Source organism: Dendrobium catenatum, unplaced genomic scaffold (genome assembly GCF_001605985.2).
Source record: "Dendrobium catenatum unplaced genomic scaffold, ASM160598v2 fragScaff_scaffold_133, whole genome shotgun sequence".
Classification (NCBI taxonomy): domain Eukaryota; kingdom Viridiplantae; phylum Streptophyta; class Magnoliopsida; order Asparagales; family Orchidaceae; genus Dendrobium; species Dendrobium catenatum.
The window spans coordinates 8,592,291-8,606,607 of NW_021318595.1; the positions used below are offsets into that span (position 1 = coordinate 8,592,291).

The 14,317-nt window shown below is 37.3% G+C and overlaps 1 protein-coding gene across 1 annotated transcript in view; it reads right to left on the minus strand.

The window, feature by feature from the left end:
* Nucleotides 1-8,860: 8,860 nt before the first annotated feature.
* LOC110112540 overlaps nucleotides 8,861-14,317 on the minus strand; it is a 32,518-nt gene continuing 27,061 nt past the window's right edge. The window contains exons 2-3 of the mRNA XM_020844794.2: nucleotides 9,367-9,591; nucleotides 8,861-9,292 (exon numbers count right to left, since the gene is read on the minus strand). Coding sequence (XP_020700453.1) covers nucleotides 9,074-9,292; nucleotides 9,367-9,591 — 444 coding nt within the window. The 3' untranslated portion in view covers nucleotides 8,861-9,073. The remainder of the gene's footprint in view (nucleotides 9,293-9,366; nucleotides 9,592-14,317) is intronic.

Below are 14,317 nucleotides of genomic sequence, written 5' to 3' on the forward strand. Positions count from 1 at the left end.
ATCGTACTGTACGATATGTTCAAATCCAAAACCCTAGCCGTCATTTTAACTTAAGAAAGTTAGTTTGCGCCGTTCGTACTGTACGAACATTTTCGTACTATACGATTTATTTTAAATACTTACTTAAATTAATCCATGATTAGTGCATGAAATCCAGGCCTAATTATATTTTGAACTTCGTACTGTACGAATAAGATTATACCATATGATGAACAGAGATGAAGTGTGATCGTCCCGGATATCGTCCTGGATGATCTCTAGGTTTTTGTCTCATCATACTGTATGATAGTAATCATGCCATACGATGAATAGAGACGACATCTGATCGTCCAGACCATCATCCTGTATGAATAGTATTTTGTTGATCGTACCGTACGATATTATATCGTGCAGTACGAATCATTTTTTTACTGTTCGTACATCTTCGTACCAGGATAAAGTCTGTTTATGACGATCGTACTGTAGGATGTTGAATCGTACTGTACGAACAATAACGGCTACTTTTGAAATCAGAGGGATTTTGGAGCCTATTTTTAGGTGTTAATCTCATCTTTTTCAATAAGAATTACAGAGAGGGAGAACGGGGTTAGAGAGGGATTCCAAGAGGGAGAGAGCTCTTGAGAAGTTCTTTAGGGTTTTGAGAGAGGAAGGTGAAGGTGAGCATTGTGAGGGACAAGAGGTGTGATGGAGATCATACGGTTGCTCCAAACTTGCTGCATCTTGTTCCTCCTGTGGCCCTAGAAGAATTTGTGGGAGGATCTCCAAGGAAAAGACTCTTCTACATCCGTGACCTCGAGGTACTCTGCCTTCTCCAGGAGGGAGAAAAACGAGAAGGTTCTCTGCCATCGCCAGGAGGGTGAAAACAGAGTTTGGCACTCCGCCACGCCGAGTTGGTGAAAGGGAGTATTGTAAAGGCTTCTTCGCCTTGCCAAGGGGGGCTAAAAGAGAGCTATTGCTTGTAGTGAAAATCTCGGAGTGGAGGACTCCGGGGAGTGGACGTAGGTCATTGTTTGACCGAACCACTATAAAAATCTCGGTGTGTTTTTTCCTTATCTTCATTTACTTTTCCTTGCACTTAATTTTTCATAATTATTGCGTGGTGAAATTTGTGAAAGAAAATTTGTTTAAGTTTTTGTTGTCAAATTTCAAAAAATAACAAAAAAGATTAGAACTCCTATTTAGGGTTACTTTTTATTGAGAAAAAGTTTTTCACAATTCACCCCCCTCTTGTCATTTAGTGATTACATCTTCTTTAGCCCCCACAGCTAGGCGGAGATGCCCTTACAAAATCACTTCCACCTTCCCCGGTGCGGCGGAGTCACCGGGTCCTTTGACACCAAAGAGATCTTCTTCTTTGGTGAACTTATCTCGAGACAAGCCTTGAATCCGAAGGTACTAAGGTGCGAGTTCGCTGGAGCAACCGTGTGGAATCCCCTCCACACTCCCTTGAGTTACCCCCCTCACAGAATCTTCTCCCTCTCAAACTCCACCCTTTCCTCTCTCCCTTTCAAGCTCTCTCTTCAAGTTTCTCCCATAAGAACAAAGGTACAATGGCTGCCAAAGACACTTACAAAGTGCCTTGTCATAGCTTCAATAGAAGAGCTAAAAAAATGAGCTCATTAATGCAAGTTGCTGACCTTATCGTCCAGGACGATAGGTATATCATCCTGGCCGATCAGTACAAATTCAACTTATCAGCCCGGGAGATTTGGGACGATCAGAAGAAAATTGGTTACATCATCCTGGCCAATGTCACGATCATCCAGGCCGATTAGTTTAAAATCGATTTCAATCGTCCTGATCATCGCCCTGAATTTGAGCTATCCGATGTAGAATGTTTTCCAAAGATAACTCTTCCACCACTTTTTGATAACATTCCGTTTGATTTCTGAAAAATTAGAATGTTTACATTTTTACAATATATAGATTACTGCATGTAGATGTTAGTAAATGATGGATATGTTGCACCATTTAAAACTGTTATTGGTTTGAAAACTCTTGTACCTTTTAATGAATGGAGCAATGAGGATAGGGATTTAGCCCAACTGAATGCTAAGTGCTTAAACTGCTTTTTTTGTGCATTGAAATATGAGGACTATATGAGAGTATCTACCTGTGTTTCTGGTAAGGAGATTTGGGATAGACTGTGTATTACATACGAAGGAACAAAACAAAGTAAAACAGTCTAGGCTTAACATTCTACTGTATGATTATGAATTATTCCGTATGAAACCTAGCGAAATAATTTCTATCATGTACACTAGGTTCACACAAATCGTGACATCCTTGCATGCATTAGGTAGAGAAATTTCAAATTCTGAGAAAGTGAATAAAATTCTTAGATGCTTACCTAGTTCCTATGATGCTAAGATAACTGCTATCAAAATTTTAGTTTTTTTTCAAATTTTTGTTCTCGCATTTTTTGTCCTCCTATTGATGACGGTGGAGGACCGTCGGCCTCCACCTTCTGACGCTGTTGAAGGTGATCGAAACTCCTCAGGTAATAATCGGAGTGGATCTACTTCAGGTAATGGCCGACAGTTTATGCGAAAGGAGATCTCAGAGGCAGAAGACTTTCGTTCGTTCAAATCTTCTGTGGTGATGGACAATTCAAAACTAATGTTGTTAGAGAAGGATTCCATATTAAGACAATCATCTCATTTTCCAGAGATAAAGCGTCAAGGAGCACTGATGATAAAGGAAGTAATTGAAACAATGCCAAAATTAATTAATCATGTGGAAGGCAAAGGTAAGGAATTATGTGATACTATTTAAATGGTTACTCCTAAAACTTGTAAATTTTCAGGTTTGGCATCGGAGAATACAGCTTCTACTTTAGGAATGAAAATTTTTGTTAACCGGTTCGGGAATTCGAATGCATGACTATGTCGCATCATGATAAATGAAAATTTCTAGAAGTTGGTTAATAATAATTTACATTCAGTTCAAGACAAAAATAGAGTCTCGGTGGAAGGAAAGGTTTTTGATGAAATGCCTAAAAGCACGGTAGACTTGAACAAGGTGAATCCATGGAGTAACAAACCTTAAATAAATTTGAATTTTAATCAAAATGAGGTGGTTCTATCCAAAGATGGGAAAGAAGTAAAATTATATGAGGAAATAGATGAATTGAACTCTAAGAAACTAAAAAAGTCATTGGTGATAAAAGTTTTTGGAAAAGATTTACCATCACACATGGTGGCATGGGAACTAAGGAGGCAATGGAATCAATTTGGTCAATTCCACTTTACTACATTGGGTGGAGGATGGTTTTTATGTTCTTTTTCCTCTGAAGAAATGACAGAAGCAGCCCATTCAGGAGGTCCTTGGTTTGTTAACGGACATATAATAGGAATGGAAAAGTGGTCACCGGAGTTTACTACCAATTCTAATAAGGGTCTCTCTTCTCCAATTTGGATAAGAATGCCCCACTTACCTTTGCAATGTTGGGATTAGAAGAATGTAGCTTGTATAGCTTCAAGGATTGGAAAACCACTTATGTTGGATGGTAATATGTTTCATTGGGGAAGGAGAGAGTTCGCAAGGGTTTGTGTAAGAATAAACCTTGACCAACCTCTCCCATTAGGAGTTTGGGTGGATAGCATTTCTGGAAGATTCTTCCAAGTGGTGGAATATGAAAAGGTTTCAAATCTCTGCTTTGGTTGTGGAAAGATCGGGCATATGGAGAATGAATGTGTGTTGAAAGTTAATATTCAGAAAGACTTGAAGAATTCTGATGACAGTATGAGTAAGAAGGTTATGGGAAATACTCAAGAGGTCATTAAAGAACCAAATTATGGTCCATGGATAATGGTTAATAATAAGAAGAGGAGAAATTTCAAAATGGGGAGCAACACAATCAAATCAAATACTAACAGATTTGTTATAAAATATGTACATCCTGGCAATAAGGAACAGAAAGAACAGGTTGGTATAGTTAATGAAAGCAGTAAAAACTCTAATCTGGAATTCCCATGGACTCTAGTTGAGATTGAAAATCAACTAGAAAAGGAAATTGTTAATCTGGAAGGAGAGTTATCTGGAAAATTGGAATAAGGCAATGTTCCAGTGAATCAAAAAAACTTGGATAACAGTGGCATATTCTGCTCTGATCAGTTTTTTTTTTTCAGAATAATCCAATTATCAATTATGGGAAGGGTTGCTTGAGAACTCAGGTAGATCCTTTGGGATTACCTGTGAACTCAAGTACTCCCTAGCAATCAAAGGATTTTAATGTTCAGAAAAATTTGGATACAAATTCTGTAGAAAAGCTGGATCAAAATGTTGTGATCAGAAATACTTGTGCAGCTAAAAGTGGTACAACCGTGGATATTCATGTAAGTAATGTTAATTGTAATATGTTCTCATTACTTCTTTCTGTTGATGAAGAGGGGAAGGAAAACATGAATGATAAATCTATAAATGGCGTGGAGGACACTGAAGAAGGGGAGCTAATAGAAAAGGATACAATTGCTGAAAAAGAATTGGTTAAAAATGCTGGAAGGACTATAATAAAGAAAGAAGGCAAAAGTGAGGTGATTCAGAACAAAGTGGATGGAGGTAATACAGAAAAGGCTATTCCAACTAACCAAAAACAGAAACTCTTGAAAGAGCTTAAGCACTTTGGGCCATTAAATAATTCTACTAGATCAAAAAAATCTGAAACACTTCTTAAAGGTAAATGTGGGGGACATTCCCCACATTTATCAAAATAACTTCCCTTGCCTTTTGGAATTGTAGGGGGGCTAATAAGAGGGAAGCCTCCCTTTATTTAAAAGAATTTGTGAAAGATTGGGATGTCTTCTTTGTTGGTGTGGTTGAAACAAAAATTTCTTCATTTGAAAAATATGAAGTAAATAAATGCTTGGGTGATGATTGGAATTATTTTCTCTATCCCTCGATTGGAGCTTCGGGAGGTATTATGGTTTTCTGGAAAAATAACATTACAAATTTTACACTCATAGAAGCTTCTCCCCAATGTGTGATTGGGGAGTTAAGTCTTTTCAATAATAAGAAGTGGTTGATCTCTACTATTTATGGCAACAAAAATTCAAATTTGAGAAGAAATTTGTGGGAAACTTTAGAAAGGAATAGCAATAAAAAATATCCCTATGGTAGTGGGAGGGGATTTTAATTGCATTCTTTCACAAGAAGAAAAGAGAGGTGGAAAAAAATTCTCCTTTTCTCAAGGCCCTCAAGAAATGGCTGCTTATATGTTAAGGAAAGATCTTCATGATGTGAGAATTATAGGTCCCAAATTTACATGGTGCAACAACAAAAGTGGAAATTCTCGCATCCTTGAAAGATTGGATAGATGTCTCTTAAACTCAAAAGCCTTAAATGTAATTCAGAATCCAGTGGTAAGACACCTTCCAAGAATTTCTTCTGATCATTGTCCAATAAGTCTTAAAATTATTCAGCAGAAATTACACCAAAACAAAATGATTTATTATGAAGATGTCTGGTCCTCATTTCCATCCGCCAAAGGGATTGTTTTAAATACTTGGAACAAACCTGCTAAAGGGAATTACATGGAAATTGTGAATTTAAAGTGTAAAAGAACTTTAAAAGCTCTACACTTCTGGAGCAAGAAGAAACTACAAAACTTCAAAGAATGCAATTTTCGGTTGAAATCTGAGATTGCAAATCTTCAATTAGAGAAGCTAATGGTAATGGCTTGGGAGTTGAGAAGCTGGAATTACATAGAACTAAAATTCATGATTATAACGTGAACTCAGCTCGGCTAAGCACATGGTGGAGAAAGAGCAAAGCTAAAATGGATTCAGGAGAATGATTCAAACTCTAAATTCTTTCATTCCTTTTGCTAATGGTAGAAGAATGGGAAACTTCATTCATCAACTAAAGAATGAGGAAGGAAATTTAGTAGAAGACCAAGCTGCTATTGAGGATATTCTTTTGAAATTTTTTAACAACAAATGGAGAAACAGATCTGGGTATGTAAAGGGCTGGCCTCCTGTTTTAAAATCCTTAACTGAGACGGACTGCATAATGTTAGATAAAGAATTCTCATTTGCTGAACTTGCTACGGTCATCCAAGAAAGTGGAACTAACATTGTTCCTGGAATGGACGGTACAACATATTCTTTCTTCAAAAACTATTGGTATATAATGGGTAATGATGTATGGAAAGTAGTCCAGTAGTTTTTTGTAACGGGGCATATTTGATCAAGCTGGAAGGAAATGCTTGTTACCCTCATCCCAAAGATACTAAATCCAAATTCTCCATCAGCTTTTAGACCTATAAGCATGTGTGGTACTTTATATAAGATCATAGCAAAAATGATCTTAAACAGACTTATGAAAGTGATTGATAGTCTCATATCAGAGGAACAAACAACATTTATAAAACGTAGACCCTTATCAAACCACATTCTCTTAGCCCAAGAATTGTTTAATAAGCTCAAAATTTCAAAATCCAAAGAAGGTTGGGTAGCCATTAAGCTTGACATGGAACAAGCTTATGATAGTATGGCTTGGTATACCTTGAGACAGATTTTGAAGGAAATGAAATTCCCAAAGAAATTTCTGAATTTCATTATGGAATGTGTTGAATTTCCTGAATTCTTTTTAAGAATAAATGGTAAGGTCTCCAAAGGGATTAAAGCTTATGTGGATTTAGACAAGGTTGTCCTCTTTCACCTTATTTGTTTATCTTTTGCTCTCAATTATTAACCAATGACTTTTGGTTTAGAGGAAGGAACTTGGGTATCAAAATATCGGCAAATGCTCCTAAAGTGTCTCACCTTTTATTTGCTGATGATATCCTATTATTCTCCCAAGCTAACATGAGGAGTATTAGAAGGCTCAAGGAAATTATCTCATATTTTTGTAACAGATCTGGGCAGATTGTAAATAAGCATAAATCTGTCATTGTATTCTGGAATTCAGCCAAAAAAGGAAGAAAAAAGCCATTTCTAATCTGTGGGGATTCAAAATGGTGAAATAAGTTTTTTATCTAGGCATCAAATTGAACTTGAGAAGGTTATTAGCATCAGATTTCAATTATATCATTGAGAAGGTAAATTCCAAGCTTAATATATGGGGTAAGCAAATGATTTCACTAGCTGGAAGAATCGTTCTTACGAAATCAGTTCTAGCAGCTCTCCCTGTATTTGCGGCTACACACGCTTTAATTCCTAAGAGAACTCTCTATAATATTGAGAAAGCTGCTAGGAATTTTATTTGGGATAGACAAGGAGGTCTTCATGGACTACATTATATATCATGGGAAAATATGTGTAAATCATGGAAGGAAGGAGGTTGTGGCTTAAAATCAGTGAGTGCTATAACTACTACTCTTAGAGCAAAATTTGCTTGGAATTTCTTAAAAGAAAAAGACTCTTTGCTCAATAAAGTATTGAAGGCTAAGTATGGTTTGAATTTTGGGGAGAATACCAATAGAGCTAATAAATCAGCGACCTGGAAGATTTTGAATGAGGGTGCTTTGGCTCTTAGACCTATCACAAGATGGAAATTATCTACAGGAAAGGCAATAAACATGCTTAAAGACACTTGGATTCTAGATAGGAGTCTAGATAAATGGCCTACATTTATAGCAATTGAAAAAACTGAATTCCCGCCGCTAGAAAGCTTTATTTTAGAGGGATGCTAGAAAATAGATCTTCTTAATAAAAACTTTGGGAAGGAGCTCGTGAATATTATTGTTCAAATTGAAATTTATCCTTTTCATTCAAAGGATAACAATGAGCTAAAGAAGAACTTCGCAGGCAAAAGCATTATAGCTTTAGCTTCTTCATATAAATATGGGATTAACAGAACTGTGGACTATGGAGAATGGCTAAAAAAATTAAAGCTCAATCCTAGGATTGAATGCTTTTGGTGGCGTATTCTCAATGAGGCAATTCCAACAAATGATTTCCTGATGAAGAGAAGATTACTGGGACATAATTCATGTCCCAGAGGGTGTGTTGAACAAGAAAATATCGACCATGTCATGGTACAATGCTCTAAACTGCAGCAAGCAATTGGAATTCTCAGGAAATGGGGTTTCTTATGTCCGTTGTTCTCCTCTGCCAATGACTGTAAGTTTCATTTGAAAATATTATCTGAGGAAAATAAATATATGGCAAATTTATATAGTTCTATAGTTTATTTTACATGGAAGAGTAGGAATCTAATAAAGCATGGGAATAATGAATGGAGTGTGAACTTCATTGCCTGCAATGCCATTAGTTATGCATCAATTTCATCTTCCTATCTACTCATGGACCACTGGGATGCTAACCAGCCATCACGGCTGATTTCTTTTTGGCACCCCCCGCCCCCTGAATGGATAAAAGTTAATATTGATGCTGCTCTTTCTAGTAACAATAATGGAGGGATTGGTGGAGTTTTTAGAGACTCTAAAGGCAGATTTTTACTAGCTTTTGGAATCAATTGCATACATTGGGATATTGGTACTTTGGAGCTTATAGCTATCCGTTCTTTAAAGAATTTCATATCAAATTGGATGCTAGATGCAAAAGGTCTAATTATAGAAGGTGATAATTTCAACATTATCAATCTTCTACAAAGATCAAAGAATAATGTTTCTCGGAATGGCTTTCAAGAAGACACTGAAGACCTATCATTCTTGGATGGTTTTGGTAACATTCTTTTTCACTTTGTTAATAGAAATTGTAATAAGTTAGCACACAATTGTGCTAACCATGCTTTAATTGAAGATTTTCTTTGGGAAAATCTTAGTAGCAATAAGATTCCTCCTTTTTTTAATGTTTTAAAGGAGGAATGTGATAGAATTTCTATCACTTAGTATCTTGTATTTGGTTCTATTTTTTTAATGCAATCTAGCATTTCCTTTAAAAAAAAAAACAATATATATGGCATGCACAACTCAATATAAATATCAAGGAGAAGTGAGGACACAGTACACAATTCAAAAAGTCACATTTAAGAAAATACAAAAGCATGGGCATGATTCTCTTCTACTTTGTTTTCAAAATAAACAAAATTTTGGAGAAAGAAAATTTTTTTTCTCCCAATGAAAGCAAAATAACGGATGTGAATTTCTAAGCAGGGAAAAACACAAGTTTTAATCCATTCCCCATTTTCTTACTACTCTCTGTTTTGCAGATAGTGGCGGTTGATATGCATCCTTTGCCATCTGATCATTTCCTGATGTAGAAAGGCTGGTTCTTCCTACAGTACTTGCTGATAGAAATGTAAACCAGTTCCTGAACCCTCGTAGTACAAACAGCAAGGAATTGGAGACGACAGCAAACAGTTTATTTCCCTTCCCTATCAAGAGGTACTGCCACCGAAAGGAAGACGATTAAGATGAGGAGAAGAATAAAAGGTTTTAGAGATTATGTAATTGTTTCTAACCAAGGAGATGATGCCAATTAGGGCAAGGCTTGCTTGTTGTGCTTCCTCCCAGAAATGCGCCCCACCAAACCAGCCAAACCACCCACCGCCACCAAACCAGCCACCTCGGCCAGCCGTGCCTCCGCCGCCGCCCATCTCCTCCCTTTTCTGAATTTCTTTGCTCCATTTCTCGAACACAGTTTTCTTTCCATCAAGTGCACTTTCAAGTGCCTTTCTGGCTTGCTCCTGCAGTGATTAAATGACATTTTGAAGGAAAAGCAGTTGAGTGAGGATTAGGACGGACTGAAAGTAACTGGTTTTGAGTAGCCCCAAAAGATTTCAGCCAGCTGATTCTTTTTTTAATTTTAACTCTTTGGAGGTCAAAGGTAAATAAAACTCAGACTAGAGATTGGTGGGCTTGTCAATATATGATTCAATTTTAGTTCTTCCAAAAGATAAGAAAATTTGGAACAGGTAAGTTCGCCAAGCCAATCCATCACAAATGTTTTCTAAATTTTTAAATTTATGTAAGAAAAAGTAACATAAATGAATGGAACAGAACTTTTAAGGGTGCGTTTGGGGCGCCGTTTTTACTGTTGTACGGTATGAAACGCAATCGAGTTGGGGTTTGGGGAGACGAGGCTCCGTCCTCAAAATTTTTGCGTCCCGCGGCTACTTTTTCCGTCCTGAAGTAGGCTCCTGCTTTCGCTGCTTTCCGCTGTTTGAGGGTAAGAAGAAGACGCAAATGCCTTGCGAAATACACCGCATCTTCCACCGTGAAGTTCGGCACTTCTTCCATCGTAAAACCCATTGGCTTTCTCAAATTTTCCGGGGGAAGCTAGGATTAGGATGGCCGGAGGCGGAGCAAAGGCGGAGCCGGAGGAAGAGCTTTCGAGTAGCAGTGGTGGCGGGAGTTATGAGAACTGGGAGAGGTCAGAAGAAGGCATTACCAAATCCAATAACAAAGTGCTGATAGATGGTTTTCTCGATCCTCTTCCTCATCAAAAATCCTCCAACCTGCAATGGTTCTCTAGTGAGTTTGTTCCCGTGGTCGCTTCTTTCCTTTATTTTTTCCTTCAATCCAGAGTTCTACCATATTTCATTGTAAAAGAAAATCAATCGGTCTCATGTTCAATGCGTGCGTTTTTTTTTTTTTTTTTAATCTTTTGGAATGAAAGATATCAATTTGGAAGGATCTGGAGATTGGAGCCGCTGGCTTTCTCTTTCGCCCTCTCCTCCCATCTTTAGTGAAAGTGAGCTACCGGCATTTTCTCTCCTGCATTTTTGCTATTTAATTGTGGGATTTAAAAGAGATTTTGAGCTAAAACGGCTAAACGATGCTCGACGAAACTATTGAGGTTGGGCAACCGAGGCCGGAGGCGCTTGGAGTTCTACGCTGTATGGGAGGGATTTTCTTTGCACCGGCGAGAGTGAGAAGGGGAGCAGCAACAGCAGCAGCTATGCGTATTTCATAAAAAATTTGATGCACACAAATTCTATTTAAGTATTTGATTTGAATTTAGAATTTTTAGTTTGTTATCATATAAATTTAAAAATATTTATATTTAATAAAAAAATTTCATGCTAATATATAGAAGGGTATCAAGATAATTTATTGTTACACAGCAGCTTGGCAGTTTTACTACCCAAACAAATTTTATTGATTTTTTTACAACAACTTTATAAAGTAGCTTTCTGGACAACAACTTCACAACCTACTTTACCGACAACTGCAGCCGTCCCAAACGAAGCCTAAAACTAAACCCACAAAAGTTGGAATTATGTCAATGATGGTTGTAAAAAATTGATGATAATGATGATGTCTAAAAACCAACGCAGGAACATGCCAAATTAAAAATTGCAGGAGCTATTAATTTGTTAAATTACAACTTTATCCATTTAGTCATGGTGCAGATAATCTGCAACCAAGTTATAATCCAGTTCAAATAGCCAAAATGAAAATAATTTTGAGAAGTATAGCTAACAAAGCATCACTTGACTTAGTTTTAAGTGTTTCGAAAGAAACAAAAAAAATCATGGTTTAACAAGAGAAGGCAACTGGAAACCAACTTCTGCACAATGCACTGACTTTCTTTTAACAAAAAGTTATTTGCTTCAACTTTATATACCCAATAAAAATTGAATGGTTAGTCTGGCTAGGAAACCCCTGGCGTTTTAAGAAAAAATCACCAAAACAATTATAAAAGTAAACGTGTTAGATGAATCGGACACCTTCACCAATTACAGCCAAAAAAGCTAGTCGTGCACAGAAAATGTGCTCATAGTAAAATGAAAGGCACGCTACAAAAGAAGCGTGCAAAATAGGAACTAATGTTTAATTAATTAGCCAAATTCATTGGGAATTTTACAAGTTACCATGGAATTAAATACTAACAATAATTACAAAAAACTAAAAAAATAAATAAGATCTACATCCACAAACTGTGGAAAAATCGGGCCAAGAGAAGAGGACACTACGGCGGAAGTACTCAGATAACTTCATTTCATTCCGACTTTGAATAACTAGAGAAATCATTTGGGCTACATGAGCTTTAACAGATTGCTTTTCTTAGCAGCAGCCAAACTTCAGAACTACCAGCAATATTCATGCCCAGGCATTCTGATGCCACTGCTACAACATGGTTAAAATAAAAAAAAGGTGGTGGTAAAAATGATGATGATGATGTAATAAAAAGCACCGTAGGAGACTAGGAGTATGCCAAATTAAACTTTGAAGGGGTTCATTATTTAAATTACAACTTCTTTCATTTCGTTATGGTAAAGATAATCCGCGACCAAGTTCTAATTCAGTTCAAATACTCAATATGAACATGGTTTTTGTGACGTGTAGCAAGCCAGAGCATCAATTGGCTGAACTTTGAGTGTTTCGAAAGAAACAAAAAAAGTCATATTTCAATAAGGGGAGGCAACTGGCAAACAAGCTCTACACATGTGCGGTGATTTTCTTTTAACAAGAATTTGTTTACTTCATCTTTAGATACCCATGACAATCGTTTATTAGATTTAAATGAGAATTTGAATATTAATAGGACACAAGGGAGAAAAAAAATCACGTAGCTGACCCAATATAGTGAGATAAGGCTTGAAGTTATTGTTGTTTCCTTAGATAGCCATGAAAAAAGCTAATGTGGCATGGAAATACCTTATCTAATTAAGTACAAATAATTGGCGACCAAGTCCTAATCTATGTTGCACGGATACTCTTATTTACGAGGCGTGCTATATCGGACACGTGTCGGATATGGATACGCCTCCGATACGGCATGGATACGTGTCGGATACAGCTTTGCCGTGTCCAATTAAAATATTATTTAAATTTGACTGGACACGCGTATCCGATATGCGTGTCCTATTAAAGAAAAAATGGAACAACAATTTACCCTATTCTTTTCGGCTTCCCGGCGTTTCCGCTCAATATCCATATTCATTTATGCGGCTGAAACATTTCAAAGAGCTAGGTTTTTCGCTTCCACACAAGTGTTCGTCTTCTTCGTATAGTTGAAGGATCGGCTCGATGACGCGAGCATAGAAGCAAACAGGATCATCCTTAGTCGACAAATTAAAGAGGCATGACGACGCGAGCATTAAAGTCGATAGGATCATCCTTCGTCAACGGAGCGGCTCGACAACGCGAACAGTGAAGGCGTCGTGAGCAGTGAAGGTTCGTTTTCTTCGTTTTCTTAATCATAAGCTCGGTATCGAAACTCGGTACTTAGTACTCGGTACTCGGTACCGCTTGGTACTGAACGGTACTAGAACTCAATATTGCTCGGTACTGCTCGATACCGAGCGGTACTGGAACTCGGTACCGCTCGGTACCGAGCGGTACTGGAACTCGGTACCGAGCGATACTGGAACTCGGTACTGCTCGGTATTGGAACTCGGTACCGCTCGGTATTGGAACTTAGTATTGCTCGGTATTGGAACTCGATATCGCTCGGTACTGTAACTCGATATTGCTTGGTACTGTAACTCGGTATTGCTCGGTACCACTCGGTATTGCTCGGTACCACTCGGTATTGCTCGGTATAGAGGGGTACCAAATGGTACTAAGCGGCACCAAGAAGCTAAAACATACTCGGTACCGCTCGGTATCTTTTCATAAAAATAACTTTAAAAATAAACAGCACTTCAAAATTACTCTTACAAAAAAAAATTTGTTTCAAGGGCACTGCCCCTTGACCCCGCGACCTGATTGGGCAGGTCGAACCCCGTCAGGGAGCAGCGCCCCCCTGGACCCCCGACAGAGTCGCAACATATCTATACTTTTAGTTAAATTTTTTCATGTTTCAAATTCATATGTTTTAATTTGTATAGATCTTTTGTAGGATAATGAGCTCTAGTGGAGTAGGAATTGGTTCTGATGATGGTCCATCAGAAATTAATATTGAAGATAATAAACCTCTATGGGGTTATGTTACAAAAATAAGTAAAACATCATAAGGGGGAGGAGGCAACATTGCATTCAAATGCAAATTTTGTAATACAACATACAAAGGATCATATTATAGAGTGAAAGCTCATTTGTTGAAGATTAGTGGTCTTTTTTTTTTAAGAATGCAAAAGCAATTACTAAAGGAAAAAAAACCAAGATACAAGCTAGACAAAAGACTCACATTCCTTCTTCAATAAAGAACAAAGTAAAGGAGGAATGTTAGCAAAAGAACTATCAAACCAAAAATTGTTATCTAAAGCCAAAGTAGCATACATATCGGCTACCTTATTACAATATCTATCTATATGGTGAAGAATTACCTTATTGAAATCGGCCAAGAAGAGAAAATCGTCCTCCATCCGATTATAGTATTGCCAATTCTTATTCAAAGAATTTTGAATGAACTTGATAACATTGATGTTATCCCCTTCAATAATGATCCCTTCACTCTCAGGCATCCACGGTTGAAGAAATTTTCTAAAAGTCATCAAAGCCTCCAACTCAAGGTGAGCTATA